At 34.3% G+C, this 25,514-nt stretch overlaps 1 protein-coding gene across 3 annotated transcripts in view; it reads left to right on the top strand.

Moving 5' to 3' along the window:
- The window catches only part of stai (stathmin), a 17,805-nt gene extending 3,430 nt beyond the window's left edge, over positions 1-14,375 (top strand). Inside the window, exons 1-7 of one of the 3 annotated variants that reach the window (XM_018544465.1) lie at positions 4,212-4,471; positions 7,312-7,401; positions 10,678-11,033; positions 11,170-11,310; positions 11,649-11,789; positions 12,384-12,530; positions 13,837-14,375. In XM_018544465.1, the coding sequence (XP_018399967.1) occupies positions 4,396-4,471; positions 7,312-7,401; positions 10,678-11,033; positions 11,170-11,310; positions 11,649-11,789; positions 12,384-12,530; positions 13,837-13,947 (1,062 nt within the window). In that variant the 5' untranslated portion in view covers positions 4,212-4,395 and the 3' untranslated portion in view covers positions 13,948-14,375. Of the gene's footprint in view, positions 1-4,211; positions 4,472-7,311; positions 7,402-10,677; positions 11,034-11,169; positions 11,311-11,648; positions 11,790-12,383; positions 12,531-13,836 lie in introns of those variants that run through there. The other 2 variants (XM_018544467.1, XM_018544466.1) reach the window with 2 other exon arrangements.
- The last annotated feature ends 11,139 nt before the right edge of the window (positions 14,376-25,514 follow it).

Genomic DNA, 25,514 nt, shown 5'->3' with positions numbered 1-25,514 from the left:
CCCCCCCCCCCCCCTCCCACACACACATTTATGCATATACATAATATATGAATATACATATATACTATGTATGAATGTATACATTTTATATATCTACAGATAAATAGATATACACATAATAAGATAAAGTTAGTATTCGTTGGTTTACATCGATTTTTAATCTTTTGGTGCGCCCCTCGTTTTTTATTGAATGATATGCTTGATATGCATACGGGTCTTGCGTGTCCCTTGGATAGTATCGGGACAAAGTTTGACAATTAGAGAGGAGAATCGAGGCGCCCGGACGATTCGGCGCCGCGCCGGAGAACACACCCTAAACGCCGCAGAGACCGGCGAGACCGGCAGGCGGCATACGGACTGAGGTCAGAGCCCCCGGACCCCGATGGCCACGTTCTCGAGTGAGGATGGGCGCTGCGAAGGAAGAAGTTGCTGTGAGCCTGTATCAGACGGCTGACAACGGCAGTGGTGCACGTCGGAGATCCGTCGCCTCCGTGGCTCTCAACTTGGAGTTGCCAATCGAGCGATAACGTGATCTGAAAGGAGGTCCCTTGAAGGGACTCGATCCTTTGACTTTTGTATCTATTCCCTTTAATCTGGATCTATAATGCAGTAGGTATTTTAAGCTTTAAGCCGTAAGAAATTGACCAATTACAGTCGAATGCTAGGAAAATAATTGACTATGATTCCATTTCTTATGGCTCAAGACTTAAAAACCTATTGTAAATTCGAATTTATGCGAAAGATCGAGTTGATATGAGTTTATTGTACAAGTTGAACCTGAATCGAACAACGTAAAATAAATATGAAATTGATTACGTTTCTGAAGATGTTTCGATTTCTAGAATAATAACAATCATATAAAGAATGATAAATTACAAAACTTTTTAACATATAAAAAACAAAACATTTACTAAATTACAATCTATAATTATGTATAAGCTGTAAACTATAGGTCTGCTTTTTGTTCCTGCACTGTCTAGTGCACACGGTGCAGAAACAAAAAACAGACCCTATATGTATAAACTCGGTTCATCATGTGTCATATGTTTCAGCTTTTTAATTGAGCCATCTTCAGATATTCGAATAAACACAGATGAACCAGAAAAAACGCAGAAATAGAAAAGTATCATAAAGTATATAAGTTAGATGTGACCCGATGAAAAATATAGAGAAACAAATTGTTCGTAAATGATTGAAAGACCGATTGTTGGAAATTTCCTGATATTCAAAATGGTCTTACAATTATCCTTCGCATGATAAGATGCTCGTCACAGTGGTATACCAAATAGTCAGTGTAACTATAACATTAAAAAATTGAGTTGTTAAAAGAAATAAAAAATATAAATGTCAGTCAAAAATTAAAAATTGAAGTGTATGACTGATGTAACGAGCACTGACTAATATAAAAATAATAATAATAATTTTTATTGCTAATTAATAAAAGAGTAAAGGAAAAATGAGAAATATTTCTTTAATGTCATTATTATACTTGCTTTTGAAACAAGCACTTTTTACGGTTAATCTGGCGAAGAAAGCCGTGGAAGAGGGCTTATTGAATGGGATCCTTAATGAGAGCAAGGATTTCGTCATTGACAGGAGTTTTTATTGGAATGAAACCAATGAAGGGATAACGCAATAATAAAATTGATTTTTTCTTTGATTCTTTTGTTTGCTTTTTCTCGTTATCCCTATCGTTTAATCTAATTAAACTATAACGATCGAATTCAGCTTATTACACGGAGCTTGTTAGATTAAGATTACTCCAACGTTTGTAACGAATACGTCTTCTTTTTTTGTAATTGCAGCACTTAAAACTTTGGCGTCATTGTTTGTCGCCAAAGTAAAGTTACGAAAGTTATCTTAAGATGTATATAATTTTATTATTCTCTGTTTTAGATTATAAAACTGCATAGATAAAAAAAGATGTTAGGAGAATTCTAAAGAAGGACAGAAAGTTTTGGAGAGAGAATTTTTTTTTTAACTAAGGATTAAATTATATAAACTCCATACCACAATAAAATTGATTCAAATCAGGTTTTATCTTCGAGCGGATTAATTATCGAAAAAACCTTACGTATTTTTTTTCGATATCATTAATATTACCTAAGGTTTTTTCGATAAACCTTATTTAAATCAATTCTATTGTGATATGGAGTTTAAATAATTCAATCCTAATTATCGACGAATTGTCTCAAGCGATAAGCTTCTAAAAGGAAATTATTACAACGTTAACATTTGTGTCTTCACCTGTCTCAATTTCTAAATCGAGCCATTTAACGATGCTTTAAGTCAATTAAATTGTCACCTTTTGTGCAAGACAATTAACTGACAGTTAACTGAAGGATAAGAACCGTAATATGTAAAATCGTTTTTCTTTGTTTATCATTTTAATATAAATCTGACCATGACTTTGGTCGTTTATCATGAAAATTTTATTCTTCATTGATTTCCACGGGTAATCGACTCGCCGTTTCCCCAGCTGCGTCACTACATGCGAGTTCCAACAAAGCAGTGCCTTCGATCGTTTATCCAGTGGAAAACTTTACACAAAGCGCGATCATTACATGGCCCATATTTCCCAGTTGCTCTATCGCAACATTCTATTGAATCTTAAGGGTGGGAATAACGACTTCAATTTTATTCTCGCAAATCCTAGTTTAAAGAAAGGAATTTAGGGAAAGGGATATATATAGGTATATATATATTGTATATGTGTGTACACATATCTAAGATATTTTCAAAATTGAATCAAGGACTTCACACAGATTTCCAGAGTCTTAGACGAATATTCATAACTTTTTATATTTATATTTTTATATTAGACAGTTTTTAGTACAGTCTTAAGGTATCATAGTCATAAATCAATTACATAGCTGTGTTAGTGTCATAACACAATACTTAAGACAGTCTTGTAATAGAAAGACTATGAATACCGGCTTCAGAATTTGCAGGTCTAATAGATCAAAAGACTCGAGGAGTTCAAGATGTTGAAATATCCAACGATCTAATACGAATTCGTTAACACTACAAGTACCGAGTAGTCATTATTGGCAATTTGTATTTTTTTAGACTAATATTATGTTTCTTGTATAAAAAATAGTGTAAAGAATTTTTTTTTTAATAATTATGTTTTTTATATCGATGAATATTTGGTTTTCATCATTTTCTTTGTGTTCATAGTAATTTATTCGCTTATAAGTCCTTTTAATAAAATAATGTTGGTATTCTAGTGTTAATTGAAGATACGGGGATCGGAGGAAAACTTGAGAGCGCAAAATCAATTCGAATCCATCATGATACTTCGCGAAGTTCCGTGTCACTCATGTGGACTTTATTTAGACGGATTTTTTTGTCAATTGTTTTGGAAATTGAAATCAGTCCTTCCTTAACGGTAGATCGGAGGATTCTGCAGAGTGGTACATCTTCGATGAATCGCGATGATTCAGGAAGAGTGGAGAAGAATGGAAAATAGACAGATGGTACTTTACGCTTGCACATAGGCTTCCGCACGCGTGCCTAGCGACTGGCTCCGAGCTGTACCGAGTGTTCAGAAAAAAAAAACAAAGGGATCTTGAAGTCAAATCTTTCAAGAATGTAGAATTTCTGAAGAATAAAGAAGTCTTAACATCCTGGAAACTTGAGAATCAGAAATTCTCGATGTCCAAGCATTAGGTTTTTAGGAAATACAGAAGTCATGGAACTTTCTAAAGAAAAGATCTCAGCTTCCCCAAATATCTCAGATTCCTGAGAAAGTTTCATTAAAATACAATTGCATAAAAGATGTCTCCGTAACGAAGCACCCTCGAAAAAAGAATCTCAACATCCAAAGCTCGTAAAATATCTAACTCCAAACTACCTCCAATTAAGTTCCCCTTTTTAATCCCACGACTTTGACCATCCCTCTGTTTGACGTTTTTTCCCCTCTTGCGCGTCCATTAAGTCCTCTTCCACACGTCTGACGCAGTCTTCTTGCGGGACACCCCGTATAGCCAATAACATCCCTCTGACGGCTGTTCTAGTAGTAGTGGCAATAGCAGGTTGGAGTTTGCTAGCTGGAAGGGTAGCTTGTCGTCGGATAGGCTGTTGGTTGCATGATGCGGGGAAAAGCGAGGAAAAGAGGAGGAGAAGGAAAAGGAGGAGGAGAGTGGTCGAATATTGAGCGACGCCGGGCGTCGCGGCGCAGTGTGCGGGCCAGTCGCCCTCCAGCCACCGCCCCAGTTACGACTTGAGCGACATTTCCGGCGTGCCTAACTCTTCTCTTTTCTGGTCTAGTCCTCTTCTTTTCCCTTCCAGCCACCCGCGACTCAGTCTCGCGCGACCGATCCCATCGTCGAGATCACCTGTCCCGAGACATCCTCCGCGAAACAACCTCCTCTTACGAATCGAAACGACAATATGCTGATCGGTCTCGTGCGCGACTCGGTGCTCCAGTGCTTCTGTCACAGCTGCAAGGCCCCGTTGGGCGTCGTAGGTGAGTGAGTCCCTGTCGTGCGAGGACCACTACCCCTATCTACCACTATCTGAAGTCTTCCTTCCGGTTTTTCAAAATTCATAAAGTTTGGATGATAAAATGAGCAGCTGCTTTTAATACTCGATCTTGAAGTATTTGAAAATCACTATTCAATTTTTCATGATCTTAAGTAATCATATTTCTTAATGAGCTTAATAATGTCAGTCTTTTTGAAAAATGGGAGAAATATAGACTTTGTATTTTCAAATTATAAGATATTTAGGAACTTATAAAGGAGTTAAAAATGTTACAATTCACGGTAGAAATTTCAGCACTAATTTGTCACAGAGCTTTCTCAGGGTGGAGCTCTATAGAAGTAGTCCTTCATAAAAAATCGGTGGTCTTTGCAAAAGATTTTAAAATTGTTTTAAAGTTTCACGAATATATATAATTTCTTATTTCTGAATAATTTTCTGAAAAGCAGTTTTATGATGGTCTTCTTGACAGCGCCAATCTTTGTACAGCAATTTATTTTTTTCTATATAAGATTAAGTCACGTAAAACAAAATTCGGTTTTAGAGAGAATTTATCCACTTATCCAGTAAACAGAGTATAGTAATGGTTCTTCACAGAGCAGTCGTGAATTAATCTAACATTTATTGAGCCAAATTTGCTCAGGTAGCTTTTATGTTATTTATAGAATAATATTGAATCGCAGTACGTAACTTTTCAAAGATCACAGCATCTTTATTAAAACTTCTTATAAATCAATTTTGAAGTTAGACACTATTGTGAACTATTTATGGTTTTAAAGTGCATTCTTTTTCTTTAAATTTAAATGGTATTGCTTTTTTTTCGGTGGTTTCGTATTCTTTTTATACATTACTTCTACTTGCATTTTTTAGAACAAAAATGTAAAAGTACTGAGTATTTTTTCATGATTACTTTAAATTTGAGATGATTAAAGAGTAAAATTTAAGGGTCGGAAACCGGAAGAAAGTAAATGTGATCTTCAAGCACCAACTACTGGACATATTCTCAGAAAAAGTTCCTAATACACAAATTATCCTATTTCATCTTGCTTTATCCTTTGAGAAAGAAACTTACGGAATGAAAGTGTCAAATGCTTGGAAATACATGCGACCGTTTTTTATCGATAGGAAATTTCCGCGGAAAAATATACTTTGATCTCTTGATTATTAAATTGTGAATCAAAATTGGTATTACTTTTACTATATATTTTATAAATATTTTATTTAATCAATACAATTTAATTGTATGCTATTATTCATTCATTTTTAGTTATATTCTTTTTATGTCATCTTTCACTTTAATGATTTATGAAGTTCTCTTGTTTATTTAACATTCTTACTAATCATTCTGATGAAATTACTTTATGTATTTTATTTTATGAGATATTCAATTCTGGCTATGTATGTAATTATTCATGATCGATAAAGAGACATTTAAGAACTTTGTTGAATTTTACCAATTTTTTCGGAGAAGAAATTATGCTTTTCGTGCCCTCTGCACGCGAAGAGCACTGTCCTTACCGCAGTGCACGACGGTCGACGTCACGGTGGTATCGTGACATTATCCTGGGGCACCTGCAGTTCGATCAATTTCTCAGACCGTCCGAATCGATACTTACGGTCTACCATTTTTCTCTACGGGGTGTCGCAAAACATCATTTCTTCGTAAAGATCGAGACAGTTTTTCGTTGACATGACTTAAGATAATAAAATTATCTCTGTGTGAAAAAGATCGATGCAACGACCATGGAAAATAGCTTTAGAAATAGATACTTTATATACTTGAAACAAATTATGAAACAAGTTATTTTCAGTGACAAAGTATTTTGTAAAAAAACATTTTTTATTTTTTTTTAGCTTGCAATTTTATCAAATTCAATGTAACGTTTACTTGGTTCAATAAATTAATACAAGACATTTTTATCTTATAAGTACCAAAAGAAAAATTAATATTTATGTTTTTATATAGATAATGTGTTGCGTTTTTACATTTTCCAATAATATATTTATAATATTAATGGGCAATATCTACCGTCTAGCTTGCGCATTTTATTAATAACGTTGACACTAATATTAAGAAATAAACTAACGATACATCTTCTTTCATATTTTTTTTTATTTTTGAAGAATTATTGGTGAATTGAATTATCTTTGACGAATTATCTTCGACGCAGCGATGTGTGCAATGCTAACGCGACAACTGTTGGTTAACTGGTTTTTTTGTTAATCACTCTAACAATATCCTGAATTTTATCACCGATACGCACGTGCTCGGTTCACCGAAACGATCAGGGTGCGGTCCAATATGGCTACGCGAAACGGTCGCATCAATTTTCCGATAATTAACCCATTGAGATACCAATCGATCTCTCAGTCGGACAATGACATACACGGTGCTAATTTCGTCCCCTTTATAACTCCTACGTTTTTAAAATACTTATGCTTTGATTGAAATACGAGCGAAGTTGTTATGTCATGCAAAACACGATCCGTAGACGTTTCCTTTCCGTTTTATGATTATTGCGTCATAAAACCTCCATAAATTTTACACGATCAATATTTACATTGCAAACAAGAGATAAAGAAGCAAGTAAAATCGATATTTGTTACTGTCATATTTATGGTATTTTGAATTGTCGCAAAAATGTTATGACTCTTAAAAGTTTTTATAATTGCGGCGTTTATCTTATGCAATAATAATTGCATAAACGAGTGAGATGATCTCTCAGTGGGTCAAAGCGCAATTCCGGCTCTATTTCTTCCTTCTTCCTCATTAATCTGTCTCGAAAACTCTTTACGAGTGCTTTGACCGTGTCTGAATTTCCGAAGCGGGACAGAGGAGGAATAATGCGCCGTTTAAGAAGCCGAGCGGCAAGGGAAAGCCGCGGACCAAGCAGCCGAAAAAGGTGAAGTTCATCAGTGAGTATCTGGATAATTGAACGAGCTTTGGATGACGTCAAAGAAACGTATTTGATGCATCTATATCCCTCCGATCGAATTGCATCGATTTCCTTAGAATTCTAGGATCTTTTCGCTAAATATCACAGAGAAAAAATTTCAAGATACTTGACAACAAAATTTCAACAACAATTCCAAAATAAACTTGACAAACATTTTGTGTCATCGATTATTACTATTTGTTATTATTATTATGTGTGAAGATATATATTTTTTATTACGAGAAATTATTTCTCTGGGATGTTTTGTTTGTGTGAGAAATTTTATTTTGTTTTTAATCGAATAGTTATGTTGATGACGATTTGATTGATAATACCAAAAGTTGATGCATCAGGGAACATCTTGTTTCTTTTTCCCTCTTTTTAGCCGAGTCCTATTCTTTAATTGTACCTTAAACGATTTTATTTACGTGATCGCCGCGTCATTGCACCTGCGTCGTGTAGTTTAATTCGCGTAATATGAGAATTCCTGCGTCTGAGAGTTAAAAGGGAGCACCTTTGCTGTGTTAAAGATCGGTGCAATGCCCTCGGCAAGAATGGTCGCGCCAATGTGTCGCCGCTGAATTATAAATCGAATGCGGGGAACATTTGCAAACTTGTATTATGCTGTACTACGTGGAGATATACGGCGATATCGATAACTTTTCATAGTAATGACATTGCAATTCTATCTAATACGCTGTCCTGATCTATCAAGTAGAAGAATATTAGAGGCGCGAAGTCAAAATTTCATTCGGTTATAAATTATATTAAAATGTGATAAAACAATTATAAACGACGATTATGCCAGAAGGTTTGCGGGTTATTTGAATTAAATTAAAAATGAAGAAAGACACGGCGATAACCCGCAAACCTTCTGGCATAATCGAAGAAAATACCCGTGAAAGCCTCAAAAGTGTAATCAATTATAAACGACGTTCAAACGATCAAACGTTCGTTTGAACGTCAATAATTTATGTTTTGTCCATACCTGAGACACGAAGTGGCGAAAAGATAGAGCAAAGAAAGGAGGTACTTAATATAACGGATTACGAATCACTTTTCACAATTAAATAATTACTAGAATTTCCAAAAATTGCCATGGCAAGAAAATTAATGCAACACGCTATGATATACCGTAATCACGATATGGCTGGCAACAGCAAGGTGTATATAGTGCGACGAGATGAGAAGGGAGGTATAGAAGAGGTGCGTGCGACGACGCTAGACGTCGCGGCGCCTACGGCCGATCGTTCTCTCTGATCGATCTCTCCTTGCTGCGCCGCTCTCGTGTCTCTGAGTCATGCTTCCGCAACCAGCCGGCGCCGGAAATCGTGAAATTGTGAATCTCGCCAATGGGACTGTTGCACCGAAACGTGACGTCGATACCAATCATTCGAAGATTGAGATATCTGAAAGTTCTAACATTCAAAGAGTACTTTTCAGCAAGAGACACAGCGTAATACAGTGAATCATTATATGTCCTTGTTGTTTGCCAATGTTAATAAAATGAAATGATTCACTGTGTTACACTGTGTCATCTGTATTTTTTTTTTTTACTGAAAAGCATTTAAAACTAGATAAAAATCTTAGAAAAAGATATTAGGACCTTAGAATTTACTCCTTATCTCTTTTCAATTCTAGAATTGAAGAGATGAGAAATAAATTGATCCTCGGTCAAACTGTGAGTTGTAAAAGTGGACCTAAATATATTTGGATTTTTTTATCAAACAACAGAGGAATTCTATTTTGCAAGATAAAACAAAAATTATTAGAACTAAATACCGATGAGAACATGCCGTAAAAAATTATTATATTTTCATTACTTATAATTAATATATAATGTTATTATTGATAATTATCTGTTTTTTTCTGAAAAACATCTAAAATTAAAAAATATCGATCTTGAGCATATAAGTATGTTCGGATATTTTTGCCACACGACAGAGGAATTCTATTTTAGAATAAAACAGATAAGATAAAAATTATTATATTTTTATAATTTACTATTATAGTATTATTGTTAATAATTATTTTATGATTGTATGTAATTTAATAAATTGTATAGAATGTCACAGAAACGTCACTATTTTTAATGTAAAATAGCAATATAAAATATAACTAAAATGTTAATTTTTTGTTATATAACAAAATATAGGAAATAGAATGCTATTTGAGTTTATCTCTGATTGTGAGTATATTTAAGTAATGACTGCATTCAATAGACAAAGCGGTTCCGACAAGAACCAGTCATATTGAAGAAAGAATCAGGAACGCTTACTGAGTTACTTTGTCACAGTCTATATTCAAAGTCTCTGTGAAGTTAGCAACCTCAACTTTAAAAATCGGAAATTTTAATAACAGTACTGCTTGCACTCGCAATAGTTCTAGAGTTCCTGATAGGTTTCATCAATACTGTTGATTTAGGCCAAAAATTCTAAAAAATAAAAATATGCGGTGCTAACTTCGCGTGGCACCGCAAGATTTGAAAAAACCGATTTTTATGACGGAATCTCACAGTACTTCGAAGAGTACTACAGTTTCTGATCGATTATAACAATAGTACCGGCCATTAAATATTTTTAAATAAATTTTTAAAAAAAGGAGCTCGCACCTCAACTTTCAAAAAAATTATTTTTTTTTGCGCCATTTTGTAGTACTCGAAGAGTACTACAGTTCCTGATCGGTTTTAGTGACACTACCCACCTTTTTAATATGTTTAAACAATTTTTCGATTCGCGCGCTGACACCACACATCAAGAGTAAAGTGCCTCCAAACAGTCAGTACTGGCTTCAATTTCAATAAAGGATTTATTATATCACACACCAACACCTTGTGCAGACCCGAATGACATTACACCTCATATTTTAGATTATTAGTAGAATTATTGATATATAATATTACTAATAGTTATTGATATATATAATACCATTAATAATTCAATATATAGGAAGTGCTAATAAGAGTCGACAGTTGGTGTTGATATGTTTAATTTTATTCAAATGTAATTATCTATGTATATGAATATAATTTTCCAGCAAATGTCTTATCGATGTTTACTGGCACTTCTCATTTATTTTGTCAGAACCTATAATCTCTTAACTATTAATAATTATATAATAATTAATGATAGATATTAGTCATTGATGAGAATGCACGCTTCACTGAAAATAAGAATAATGTTCATTATATTTCGATATGTAAGATCATTATGTTACATCGAACACTCGTTACATTGCATTGATGGAAATTTTACAGCGACCGAGATTCGATGCCAAGAAAAATCCAAGGGCGGGCTGTGCTATGAAGTGATCCTGGCAGAGCCGACGGTGCCTAAGAGAGCGCCTTCGCCGCCGCAACCGAGTCCAACGCAGCAGACCGCGATTGAGGACAAGTTGAAGGCCGCCGAAGAACGAAGACTATCCATCGAGGCGCATAAGCTCGCCGCCCTCGCTGCTAAGCTCAGCAAGATCGAGGAAGCATCCCGCAAGAAGGACGAGCTCAGTGCGGCCTTCATCACCGCCACCCGCGAGTCCTTGGACGCGAAAATGAATAATACGGAGGAGAAGCGGGAGGCCCATATCGCTGAGCTGAAGAACAAACTGAAGGATCATGTGAGTAGAGTTGTAGACGAGATCTAGATCTTTTTAATTGATTATTAAATTTCGCTTGATTGTACAGATGATTAAACAATTATTCAACAAACCTTCAGATGACTGTTGCGGTAGTTAATTTGACTTTCCGTTGCAGTTGGAGAGTGTTGAGAAGACTCGCCTGAATCTCGAGCAACAAACTGAGGAAGTGCGATCCGCTGTCGAGGAGAAACTGAAAACTGTCGCGGCTCAGCGTGATGAAAATATCAAGAGGATGTTGGATCGTCTCAAGGAACACGTTAGTACAAAATCAAAATGAACGGTGTTGTAAACGTGAGGATTAAATAACTAAATTATAAGCTGTAGGCCAATTTTGCTATATGCGAAGAATTTAATTTTTTAAGATTCATAATTATTTATTTAACACACGATATTTTTTATTTATATAACACTCATTATATTTGAAGTGATTGAGGTAACAATAAAACGCTTTTAAATTTGTATTTGTAACTATCATTGTTTTTTTCTTTTTTGCAAAACTTCGTTTTGCATATTTTAATATGCATAAGAGTATATAGGTAGATAATAGATTCAGCAAGAATAGACTTAAGTTATTGATTCGCGGCCTCTTTGTAGGAAGAGCAAGTTGCTCGTGTACGTCAAGGTATGTCAGAACGCGTGCAGCAGTTGGAGTCCCAAATCCAGGACAAGTTGGAGCAAGCACGCGAACGTCGCGAGAGCATCGAGCGCGAGCAGATTGAGAAGCTGCGCAATCATGTAAGTTCCCGGCCGAATGTAACCTTCGGAGTTGATGTAGTAGCTTTAGGCAGTACGTCAGTTTCTATCAGGTTGTTACGAAACATCGTCGATTTTCAGATCGATAAAAAAAAATTAAATCAGTCTATGTTATATTGCAAAGCTTTGCGAAACTTCGTGTACTTTAATTTTTTTTATTTAGTTGATATTGTTGAGATTTATGACTTCTAAAAAAATCGAATAAGTTTGAGGATCCGAGAATCACCAAAGTTTCAAAAGTTAACTAAAATGTATTTATAAAGAATTCGTAAATTAAATGAATATAAAATCATTAAAATTACACATGAAGTATAAACCTGAAATTTAATTAATTTATAAATTTGTGAAATGTCGATATATTTAATACTAACAAAAGTTTTCCGGTAAATGATTGTAAAAAAAAGCGACGAAAAGTTGCGTGACAACCTAAAATTTTTAACCAAAGCATTGTATTCCTGTGCTTTTAAAAAATAGATAGAAAAATATAAAAAGCGAATCGGATTACCTCGGATTGCGAGGTTTTTCTACGTAAGAAAGCACTGATCGAACGTAGGCGTTTGTGCGATGGTGGTTTAGAACACGGTGAAGATAGCGAAAATGCGTCAGATGGCGGCGCGCGAGCTCCTGATGAAAAAGTGCGAGTTTGACAAGAGGGTGTCGACCGCGGAGATGAATCGACAGCGAGAGATCCAGCATCGCGTGCAGGCGATTCGCCGCCACCATGTAATTTCGTCCCCACACGTATTTTTAACCGCAGTCGCACCCCTGCAAATAATTTGTCGTACAAATCGATGCTTGCAATAAAAAAGATTGCTAGAAACATTTCTGAAAAAGATTGCTAATTTCCTAGAATTTTCGTTTCTTTTATTTAGTATATTTATTAATTTATTAGTAATATATTCATTTATTATTTATCAATATTAAATAATATAGTCTAAAGAAAAAAAATTTATTTTATAAATAAAAATTTTTATATAATTATGTAACGTCATAGAAGCTTTAGAAATTAAAATTTTTATTAGATACCATGACAATAACATGTTTATTTTCCAAATGATAAAATCAGATATTAAATTATAAATATTAGAGGAGGCATATTTAATTCGCAGATATTTCAGAGATATTATTTTAAAGATATATTATTTCAATCGTTATTTCTAAATGGTTAAAATTAAAATCAGAAATTAAATTTGATCTTTCTCTACAGATATTATTTTAGAGATTATTAAATATTTATTTTTTTACAGAGATATTTTTTATCAAATATAAACAAACGAATAACAAAAATGGAAAAAGTAACTTGTGTTTTGCACTTGTATTTATACATTTTATTTCGTATATTTATTATATATTTATATTTTATTTATAAATTTATAATGTATGTACATGTTATATACAAAGATAGTGATTTTAGAATTGTGATTAAAATTAATATGACGAAGAGAATAAAATAGTACGACAAATTGTAATGCGTGGGTCGCATTAAATTACGTATCAATTATTTTTCTTAGTTTTATATACCTTCTTCCCTTCCACCGTCGCGACAAATAGCTTGTTATATTTTATATAGAATCACGAAGTCATCGATAGTTGCATTTGTAAAAGGAATGCTGTTGTCGTGCTTTCGCTGGATTATGTTGGATTATGTGCAGCCTTCATTTCATATCAGTTATCTTTCTTTCAGCATGTAATCATTTATAACTCATACGTGACCATTTTACGTACAGGATATGCCGCAGAAGACTTGGTGCTAAAATTTTATCTGTCACGTAACTTACATGAAAGATTTATTAACAATTAAACTTCACTGTCTGCAATAAAACCAGAATTAATTTAAATTGAAAATTAACGATCATATAATATTAAAATGACTAAGTTTGAGAAATTCCAAAATATTCTTCTTCGACTCATCCTGTGTAAACAACTCGTCAGCTTGTTAGAAAGCATGGCGTACTTTTTGACCTTTGTCTTTAATAGGACCAAAGAATATTATTTTAATTCTGTAAATCCTTTTTTTTTCTTTTTGTAGGAGAGGCGCGCCGAGATGGTGAGACAGAATAAGAAGGACCGCCAGGATAATATAATGAACATAGCGAATCCGATCTTACCGGTAGAGAACGAGACCGCCAGTTCCGGTTAAGTATCCGGAAATTCTTTTCAAGGCCGCTCGAATGCCCCGCAAAGCTCCGTTTCGCTTTGTTTTTTGACTCGAAGTAAAACGGGAGGTCGATCGCCGCGCATCAGACGTGTTCGTATTTCGAGCAAAAGAGGTATGCGGAGCCGAATCGTTTCTCCTTGTGCGGTTACTGGATGTCGTATGGACAATACTGCCTTCATCATATTCTCACTTCGGTAACGATAGAAAGAACGCTTCTTGAATTTTGAAGGGAAAGAATGAGGATAGTTTTGAGATTGCTGCGAAAGTTTAATTTTAACTGACATACGACAGAATTGTAGGCGTTAAAAAATATGGGGCACAAAGACATAAGAATGAAGTTCTATGAATTGTGTGAAAAAAAATGTAAGAATTTTTAAAAGAATTATTACAAGATCGAAATATTTAAAGATTTAGAAGAGTTCAAAGTTTTCAAAATCTAAGAACTTTCTTATATTTTTTTATTCATTATAATTGTAAAAATTGCAAGAAGCTATTGTAATATCGATATATTTCAAAATAAGAATATCGAGAATGTTTAGAAACTAGAAATTTTTTTACAAGAATGTTATAAGAGCTTATGACAGATCCAAAGAACTTTTGCAGCAACCTGAAAATATATGTTTCAAAGAAATACGCATTTTTTACATAAAAAATAATTCAAATTGAAATTGAAATTAAAATCACATTTTAAAGCATATTTAATTTTGATTTTTAATTATTTTTATTAATTTGTAAAATACAACGTACTAAAACATTTTTATTGTGATTAATTTGATTTGATTGAAAACATTTTTCATTTTGATTAATTGACGAAAAGTATGTCCACAGGCTCCAGAGAAAAATGAAAAAGAATCCAAAAATACAAAAATGATCTTTTTAATTGTTTATAGATTTATGTATATATCGAATAATTGTGTCTTTGTAATATTTTTTTTTATTCACATATGTATTACTATCTACAATTTTGTTCACAATGAAAACAGTATAAAGTCTACGAAAAGATCTCTATGATGGCTAACGATCGATTAACCGTTATTACCGTTTGGTCTTTTTGAATCGCAACACAATGCATCATTTCCTAAGAAAGAAAGAAGAGAATTCGATTTGATAGAGATTAAAACTGATTATTATAAATCACTATCGCTACAAGTTAGGTACTAAGTGGTGCGACTGCAGCTTTGTGTGCATGTGCACACACAAGAGGATATGATGTGTGCGCGATGTGTGCCAGCGTGTTCAGCACACATTTATGATTATATATATAAATATAATATACGTATAATTATAATGATATATTAATAATAATAATGATAATAGTGCTTTATACTAGGCTTGAAAAACTTGAGAAAACATTTTGTACTCATTGTAATATTACTGCGCTAACCAAAATGAGAATAACACTCCCACTGAGAAATGTAGTCTAACAAAATATGATAATGTGACGCTTCTGTGATGACTTTAATTATTTGTCAAAATGTGTAACATTTAAGTGTGAGTGAGAGAGTGACAGAGAAGGAATGAAAGAAAGATTGCATGAATGAAAGAGTGCGAAAAATGTAGGAAGAGAGAATGAAAGACATTTTGTTTTTTTTTTTTAAGTAGCACGGTTGTGACCAGGAGAAGTTTGTTTGCATGGAGGATTTGAAACACGTATGGCATATAATATAATCTTGTTAGGAGCTAATCCTGACCCACACGAAGTAGCGTCTGTTACAATCGCTGGTTTATATGCTTGCAGGGAAAAAAATAAAAACAAATGAAAAAGGCAAGAGCAGAGACGTTACAATATTTTCTGACGACGAGAATTTCCGGTGGCATCTAAAGCAAAGTGGTTTTAAAGCTTAAGTAACTTCTAAGTAATCTTCAGAACGTTTTGAGATTAATAGGAATAAAATGTAATAAAATTTGGCATATATAAACTCTGGCTTGTACAAGAAATTAGGATTTAATAGAAGTCGAAGCTTTGAAGAAAAAAAAAAGAAACAAACTTTGGAGTCCTAAAAGTCTACACAGTAAAAACTTGCGAGGTTCCCCAAAATATTTAGAGTACTCTTTGAATAAGTAAAAAAAATGAGAAACAGCTTAGAAAACTTAAGCCTTAATCACAGTGCCGCTGCAGTTCCAAGTAGTAGGACACAACAGATCGTAATTATATAATCATAATATTCATTAGCTTTCATCTCATAATCCTGATCAGTAGTTCCCAAGCTACTCTTTAAGATTTCATAAAAGCTTCTAAGTTACTACGATATCTCCTAAATCTAAGAGGCGAAGATTCTGAGGGCTTCTCCAAGAGTCTGCCAGAAGTAATTACCGCATTTCGTAATGAATAATTAAATTAGCTTAATTTTTAATTACGATGTGTATGTTGCACTTTCATTAATTTTTGTAAAAATTCAAATATAAATAATAGATCTTGTTATTTTTTCTCTTTTATATGTATTCTTGGGAATGTCTGATTGTTTGCATTATTGGCGCGCATTTAGCCCTTCTGCACTCCTAGATGTTCCAAACATTTAAACAGAAACTTAAAAACTAGCTTTAGAGAATAATTCTATATAAATGCGCTTTAGAAATTTTTATAAGTATCTTTTACTAATTGAATGATTATATGTATATACACACATACACACGTGTTCACACACGTACACGTGGTATTTTATAACAAAGTTTTTGTGGGTAGGGACAGGTAGAGTGGACTAAAGTCGAACTTCGAAATTATTTAGAAATATCTTACGGAAGTTTCTAAACAGCTTTTAAAGATATCTTAAAGTTGTTTTATGCATCAATTTTAGATGTTCTGTTGGGTATCTAAAAAAAATTGGAAAATAATAGAGGATTTTCGACTCAGTTTAAATCAGTCTACCTGTCCACAAGCGGTATGTCAAAAAGTTTGAAACATCCTCTATAAACGTTTGTTCCTTCTGACCTTGTTTCCGAGAGTTACAGACATACAAATGTTTTCGTATTTTATTAATTCTTGTTACAAACTAAGCTAACATAACGTTTTTTCACACATTTCTGTCTTTAAAGAAGTCAAAACACGAAGACGCAGTGAAGATGCTACGCTAGCTGAATTTGTAACGAAAATTAATAAAACATGAAAACGTTTGTAACTCAAAAATAATGTAAAATAAATGTTTATATAAACTTGTGTTATTTTCATATTTTAAAATTTTATGTTTACTATTCTATTTATTTTATAATATTTTATATTTATCTTTTTTTACATTAATAATGATAAAGGTGAAAAAAAATTTAAAATACAAAGCAATTTTTTTACTTTTTATTTACAAAATTGTTCTTAACAAAAATATCTTGCAAATGCTGTCGTATTTTTCTCTTATATTTACCGTATGTTTGATTTTGTTGGAACAAAATTATTTGTGATGTAACGTTGATAGAGAATAGGCGCCATAACTCAGGTTTAAAAACTTATATGATTTTTGTGAGAAATCCTTCACGTATGTACCTATATATTCTTAGACTAACCGTATCTTATTCCACATAAACTGAAATTAATTTAATATTCGTTATTTAGTGACTACATAATTACACTTAAAAGTAATTGATTACGACTTAAACAAAGTGGGCTAAACGCGCGTTTTTTTCCAAGATGTAAGTAGATCTCACTGAGAACGCCTAATTGCATAAATACTAATTAAGCGTGGAAGTGATGAGTGGAAAGGAGAGAGAGAGAGAAAAGACGGTGAAAGGGTGAGCGACGAGAAATTTCCGGCGTACTTTCAAAGAAGAGTCGAAGAGAAATTTATCTTGCCGTGTCACGACGAGTAGTGGATAACGTCTATATTTTTGCATCTCGTTGTAATCCTTTGGAAATTGTATTCTTGTGTAATAATTATAGACGCTACGTGACGTATGTCTCTTGACTTACGTTACAATATATACTGGGTGATCCACAGAAAGAAAAGCAGGTAACAGCGCTAGAAAAATTGTTTCCGATCGAACTTCCGGTGTTAGGATAATCTCGTATCTTTTTTAGGGACAGCCTGTATAAATATTGCGCGACGACCCGTGTAGTGTGGGCCAACAGTTGTAATCTCTTAAAGCTTCAAGCTTCTTTATTATATTGAAAAAGATAATAAATTACAAAAACTATTTGAGTCATAACTCCTCTTAGTACCAATTATATCATTGCAAGCAATTTTATTGCATGTATAAATTACTTTAGATACGTGATTTTTTTTATTACCGACGATTGTGTTCGGTGTATAAATTATAAAAAACGTATATTTCTGTATATCGTTGTTGCAGATCAATTCTTTTTTTTTTAATGGCTTTTGGTCCACATTCGATATATCGCGGGTTTCATGGGCTTTGATATCATCTCGTGATGAAGATGTATATTATAAAATATAATATATACATAATATCCTACAGTGTTTAAAAAAAGGTTTTATGTAGTAGATATATCTATGTGTGTGTGTGTGGAGTAAAAAGTTTTAGTAATCATAGGTCGAAAACTGAACTGTTTTGTAAGATAAACAATTTTGTATGTTAATAACTAATTTATTAGCTTTTACGTATTGCATGCGACGTGATTTACCTGAATGTTCACAAATCGCGTTCTAAATGCTACCAAATAGACTATCAATTGATATAATTAGGCAATGTTTTGACACGGTCCGGGTAATACTAACATTATATATAGCAAGGGCAACTCGGACAATACCTATATTCATTAACATTTTCACCAAGAAATTATTTCAGTTGTAAGAGCCTATGCCTTCAGCTGAAAGATTATATATTCATATAGTATATATGCATGGTGGCGTCGAGTGGCTCACCGCTCTGTGCGATTGACTCGCGATTTGTAGACCCGAGTTCAATCCCACGTGCGCCCAAACGCGATTTTTCGCGTTTAATGAGCCAAAAAATGGCTCCATCTGGTGATCAAAAGATCTATGATCATCAGCGCCGTTCGGATTCGGCGTTAAACTGTAGGTCCTATACATCAGTATACATATCAGTAGATATTTGTCTCTAATATCTGACTGAGGTAGGATTCTGTGGACCAATCACCCACAAATCCGAAAAACAATCTGATTCGAGAAACGAATATAGGCCTCGGACAAAAGAGGTCTATAGACGTCCTATGCTCCACATAAGGAGATAAAAGGAGTCGTTATCGTTATATATGCATGACTCCCTTTATTCATATATAAGGGTATACTTAAACACGGTATTTGGTCAAAGATAAATTGGTAGCTAGACTATAAGTTGCTTTGCTTTGCTGATTTAAGTTCCTTAGGCTAAGTTGATTCCACTTTTTGGTTAACTTTCAATTCTCTATCTTACTCTTCTACTTTGTTATGCTCTGACTCTTTATTTACACACACACACACTTTTTTGTTTAGTCAATAGATAAATTACCATAGTTTATCCGAAGATGGAACAACCGACTTTCAAATTTTTTTTATTTTTATGAGCATCGTATATTCTTCGCCAATAAATAACTCAAAGAATTACGTGATCGAATCCAGCATGCTTGTCAAACTAGAATTTTTATTTACAAAGATCTAGAGTTTACTTGGAATATCAAGTGTGCATAGAAATGAAAGGGAGATCCATATGGAATACCTTTGTAAATGTTGAAGTAATAAGATTTAGGGCAAGATGAAAGATCTCTCTTTTTTTACGTCGCATTCAACATGTAAAAAATCGATTGTCAATGATAATACTAATATATAAAATTGCTTATACGAGTAACATCAGAACACATAGGTTTTTAATCTATGTCTATTAAAACTTTTACTTAAGATGTATTATCTACCATATAAATTCTGAGTGGTTTTTTATGAACACCTTATTATAAATATATAAATAAACATATTTATTTATATATAATTATATATATATATATATATATATATATATATAAATGTAGCGTTTTTGGGGACGAGATTATCTTGCTGCGATATATCAATCGTGTTTTGCTTTGGCTGCTTTCGATATAATCTTTTGGTTTCTCTTTGTTCAAGGTAGTGTGTGTCAAACAAGAATCCGATTGTGTGTGTGTGAAGTAAAAAGGCATACCTACACGCACCAGGTCTTTAATTATTATTCCATCATTATCTGTGAACTCATCATTGTTCTTTACAAATTTAAAAAAATTAATTACTAATAGCGATTTTTTCTTAAGTAGAATAAATTTCATACTCTAATAAGATGTGTTGCTTTACTATTTTTTATTTATTTTATTCAATAATTAATATTTTATTAGAATTAATTCTTGTTAATCTTTTCCAACAAGTTTTCGTTTAACGTCGGAAAAAAAGAAGATACAAAAATACATATTTGTAATAACATCACGCAATTTATTAAAAAATTGTTTCTTTTATTTAATCGAAGAAAAGATGTTAAACAATTTTAAATAAAATAAAATTTCTCTTTTGCAAGAAGTGATAAGAAAATTCGGGGCAGGGAAGGATGTTCATTCATACATCGAGAATGTTGTGACAGGCAGCTCGCGCTGATCATGTGACGGGCGCGCGCATGATGCGCGACGGTCCTGACACGTGGCGGGTGCGCGCGCGCGCGCGATTTATCGTGTGACGTCAGCGCGCCCAGCGATGGCATGGCCACGAGCCAAAGGCCGAATCGAGCGGGCTAAGCCGAGCCGAGCCGAGCGCCGAGCAGCCGAGCCGCTGTGAGTGACTGCGAGCGATGTGGGGCTCCACAGTCGAGCAGCAGAGAGCAAGCAAATATGGCTGCCGGGCGGCCACATAATAATGCGTAGCGGATGCGCCGCCGTTGGAAGCGATCGCGTGCGAGTGCGTGTACGATGTTGCTGAAGGGCCGGACTGCGACGGCGAAGAAGTATCGTAGGCATCATGGGAAAAACGGTGCCAAGTCCGCGGCCGGTAAGTGCAATCTCGCGATCGCCGCATGATTTCAGTCGCTCCACCAGCCCGTCTCTCTCTCTCTCTCTTTCTCGTTCGACCTCCCGCTCGCCCCCTTCATGTATTAGGGTGCCCCCGCCCGCTCGCCTGTGCCTCGAGGGCCTCCTGCTCCGCGCGATATCGACCATGTATATAAACACACTGAAACCACCAGCTGGGAGCGATGCACAACAGTGGCCGCGTGATAAATCAGGGATCTGTGTTAGACGCAAGCGCAAGATTCAAACTTGCGAGGGACGTTTAATTGTTAGATACACCTCGCGACTCTCCGTGAGTGTCGCGGATATTTTTCGAAATCGCCTAGCCGTTCGGCTCCACATTTATATATATATATATATATATCGCTGAGACGAATGCCTACGAGACATCGTGTTACGTTTGGACGTTGTTCGTATATGGACGGTCGCGCCGGGATCTCGTAATCCACGAATCCCGTAAGATCGAGCGTTCTTAAGCGCACAGGTGCACACGTACGCACGTGCGCGCGTGCAAGGTGCGTAGGTACGCGTGTATGTACGGTGCGTAGGTATCGCGCGGTATGGCGACGAGAGAACGATCCGGATCGCTCTTCCCGGATTCGTTCTCTCCATCGATCGGCGAGCCTCGCGATATCAATCGTTTCGGCCGGAGTCGGATCGCCTCGCGACTCTGTTTACTGTCGAGCGTGATTAAGACAAAACGCTGAACGGTCCAAGTGCGTTTTCGGCGCCGCTCTCCCCCTCCTCCTCCCCCTCCCCACCACCACCACCATACACAGCTGGGGTCGCTATGTCACAATTTTTACAACTAGAACTTACGAGCTAGTGCTCTGGTATTACATTTGTCGGACGACAAAGATTTTAAGTTCATCGATTGGCTTTCTCGTAACCAATCAATAGGCTCGAAATGCTTTTTGTCGCACGACAAACGTAATATTAATCGAAATATTTCGCTTGCAATCCGAGACGCATACAAAAATGCGTGTAAGTTAGTAAAATTGATGAATAATTATTTCACAATTAATTGCTCGTTAGGGCTGCGTTCGGAAATATTACCCGGAGTACCTCCATGTATTGTCTTATCTTTGTTTAACATTGAATGAACAACAAAGCGATACTCGGGGAATCCTGAAAAAATATTTTCGAACGCAGCCTAGGAGTACTAGTTCAACGTAGAAAAACTGACCAGTCATAATCGATTTTTTTCCTCACATTCGATTGTGATCGATCAATTTTTTATGCCTTAAAGCCATATCGCATTAGCGATTACGCTATTGTGATTGACGATTACTTTTCAACCAATTAGAACAAAGTAATCGGCGACTGTTTTGTTCTGATTGGTTGAAAAATAATCGTCAATCACAATCTAACTAGTATAATTATTCTTTTCACATTCGACGTAATTGATTAATATCTTATGATTTAAAACTTAAAACTTAGGTAATAGCTTATTGTAGAAAGTTCATTAAGACTGCTACACCTATTGGATTAATACAGGCTACCGCGGGAAGAAAACAAGATACTTAGAAGATTCCTTGAAATCTCGGACATTGAAATAACCGGAAAAATATAACGAGGCACTATAGTGACTCGATTGGACTAAGAAAGCAGCAAAAAAACATTGGATTACGGAGAATTAAGTCCATATCAGATTATGCAATGAATAATTGTGAATTAAAGATTAAAATTCGATTGCTATACAAGATAATTTTAATCCGCTTCGTTTTGAATTAGTTAAATTCTAATCTCAAATTCTCTCACAATTCTCAGTGTCCATTGCATAATTTGATACGGGCTTTATGCAAACTGTTCAAAATTCAATTAAAAAAGTAAAAAAAATTGCGATATTACGTACTCCAGTTTCAATTTAATACTGTGTTTCAAGATCGACGAATAATCGGCGAGCAGTTTACTTACTGAAAATTGTAAGATTTGCGTAAAAATATTATTGCACTGAGAAAAATAGCTTGGCCGGATTAAACGATAATTCTAATAGGAAAAATGGATGAATCAGCATATTAACATACTAGAATTATGTTTGAAGTAAATATAACTCTGATTGATATAATTATTCTGGTAAAAAGAAAAATTCCATTATATGTATTGACAAGAAATATTGTATCAGAATTTCGGTTATCTCAACTAGACCTCTAATAAAATTTAACCCGAAAATTCTGATTCGACCATATTTTCAACTAGAAATTTTTTTTATTATAAGTGCCAATATATTTAACCGAATGAAAAAAGAACCGTGAAAAAAGGAGAGGTATGACGCAGATTTTTCCCACATCCGGCTGCAACGGTTAGTTGCAGCGCGGCGGTCGAATTCGTTAATAAGAGTTCGTTAAAAATATCTCCGGAGACGTTTCGGCAGAGCTCGCGGCTTGCTAACGTCGCTCGCCGCGAAAATGCATTCTTGGCGAGCCGCGATAAGAATAGAGCGATGGGCGGCGAGAGGGGAAGTAAGGACGATTCGTAATGTGATAACGAATACAGGAGAATACACAGAGAATCACGTGCGCGTAATTGAGTCGCTCGTTGCGGATCGTCATGACAGATAATTCAGTTACATCACCTCGCACTTTTTCTATATATTTCGTTGTTCAGTTATTTATCAAAATATTTTACTCCGTGAACAATCATCGATGGTTCTTAACGATGTTGAAAAGAATTAAAACATTAGAATAGACTACGCTGTTAAAAATAGAATTTTTATTTTAATTTCAAGACGTATAATAGACTTTCTTATACATGCAAAAATGTTAAAATTTACATTTTTTTATACAAAATGTGAATTTGAATATTTTTGCACATATTTCAGAAAGTCCACTATACGTCTGCAAGTTAAAATTAACATTTATTTTTAGAGTACGTTTCTCAATATTTAACACTGTCGACACGCTATTCATCTATCTTTTTCTACTTTTCGCACGTAAAGTAAAAGCAAAATGATAAAAAAATAGATACCTATATGTATAAATAAGATATATAAAAATAATACTATTCATAAAACGAATAACATTAATATATCGTTTGTAGCATATTCATAAGCTGGTCATTATCAGAAATAGCTGCTAACACGTTAGTCTATTATTTGCGGCTGCAGTATGTTACACTTTCTACACTTAATAAAATGAGATGTAGAATTTTAAAAGCTCGAAGAGCTAAGAATTCCAATAATCTAAATCCGATAATCTAAAACTGTTACGCTCCAAAAAACTATCGTTTAGACATTTCATTATTTCAAGATTTGAAAATAGAAATTTTGTACACGAACAGCATTAGATTTGACCGATTAAATTTAACTGTTACGGTTTTATGAGATCAAGATTGATACAAAGTCTGTTTTAAATTCGCGTCGGATTTTAAGATTTTTTACAGAATTCTATTACAATTCTATTTGTGTGTACATATTTGTATATGTTTTAAGTAATCAAAGATGTAGATATATGAATTGCGTAATCCGTGTATATAGTTGGTCGACAAAAATGAGAGAGATAAAGCGCGAAGACGACCAATCTCTGTCTCTTTTTATTCAAAGGTGTAAAAGTTGATAGAGAGTTTGGCCTTCTTCACTCACGCTTCTTCTCTCATTTTTATTGACCACATTAGATATACTATTTAGATATGGATAGCGCGGTGTTCGTGTTCTGTGTCTTTGATATTAATGCGTATTTTAGGTTGTATTTCTGTTTTTTTTCAAATGTTTCTTGTATCAAGTAAAAACAACATAGACGTAGACCGATATTCACGGTAGATTTTTATATTTGAGAATGTCTTAAGTACAGTTTTAAGATGTCACAACAAATCAATCAGAGGATTGCATTAGCATCTTAGGATACTTACTTAAGATGATCTTAAAATAAGAAGGGACATGATACCATAAATATTCTATCTGGAATTTTATATACATTAAAGATTGTCCAAAGTAAAGCCACTTAAAGTGGACGCAATATTAATAAAAATCTTAATAATATAAACATCCTCTTTATAGAAATTTGATACTAGTACTAGCCAATTAATTATTTATTTGAACATTAAAAGTACATTTTGTTACTGAAAATAAGTGATTGATTGGCCAGTAATTCAATTTTTATAAGAGATATCTTTATGCCGATTCTTTATGACACGTGAGGAATTAGCCCACTTTCGGTGAGGCCACGTGATTGTCTCGGCGATCACGTGAACGTGTATAAGTTAATACTGGATGTGCGGCACGATGTATCAAATAAATTTGCGCGTTTATTATCGACGGTGGTACTCAGGCGTCAGGTAATGATTTTAAGTGCCCGAATTAAGTACTTCGCGTTATCTCGAGGTAATGTGCCCGACGTCGTTAGTATTGTCGTAAATGTAAACGAATACCACTTAACGGGTGATCGTAAATCATCACGCAGTTGTCTGCTTGAACTTGGAATTAAAACCGAGCGAAGTTAGAAGTGTCTTCAGTTTCCTTATTTTTTCGAAAAATTGCTATACGAACTTCTGTTCGTTATTCCGTTATTATCTATTAAACGTATGACCGTTTGAAATTATTTAATTTCACAGTATATAACTACATATTTTATGTTTGTTTAAATAATTGTAATTAAAGTTAGTTTTAATAAGTAAAGATAAAAATTATTTAAATGTTATTGAATATTTAAAT

This window comes from Cyphomyrmex costatus, unplaced genomic scaffold (genome assembly GCF_001594065.2).
Source record: "Cyphomyrmex costatus isolate MS0001 unplaced genomic scaffold, Ccosl1.0 scaffold441, whole genome shotgun sequence".
Lineage (NCBI taxonomy): Eukaryota > Metazoa > Arthropoda > Insecta > Hymenoptera > Formicidae > Cyphomyrmex > Cyphomyrmex costatus.
The sequence above is the reverse complement of the archived record's forward strand: the minus strand, read 5'-3'. Positions and strand labels throughout refer to the sequence as shown.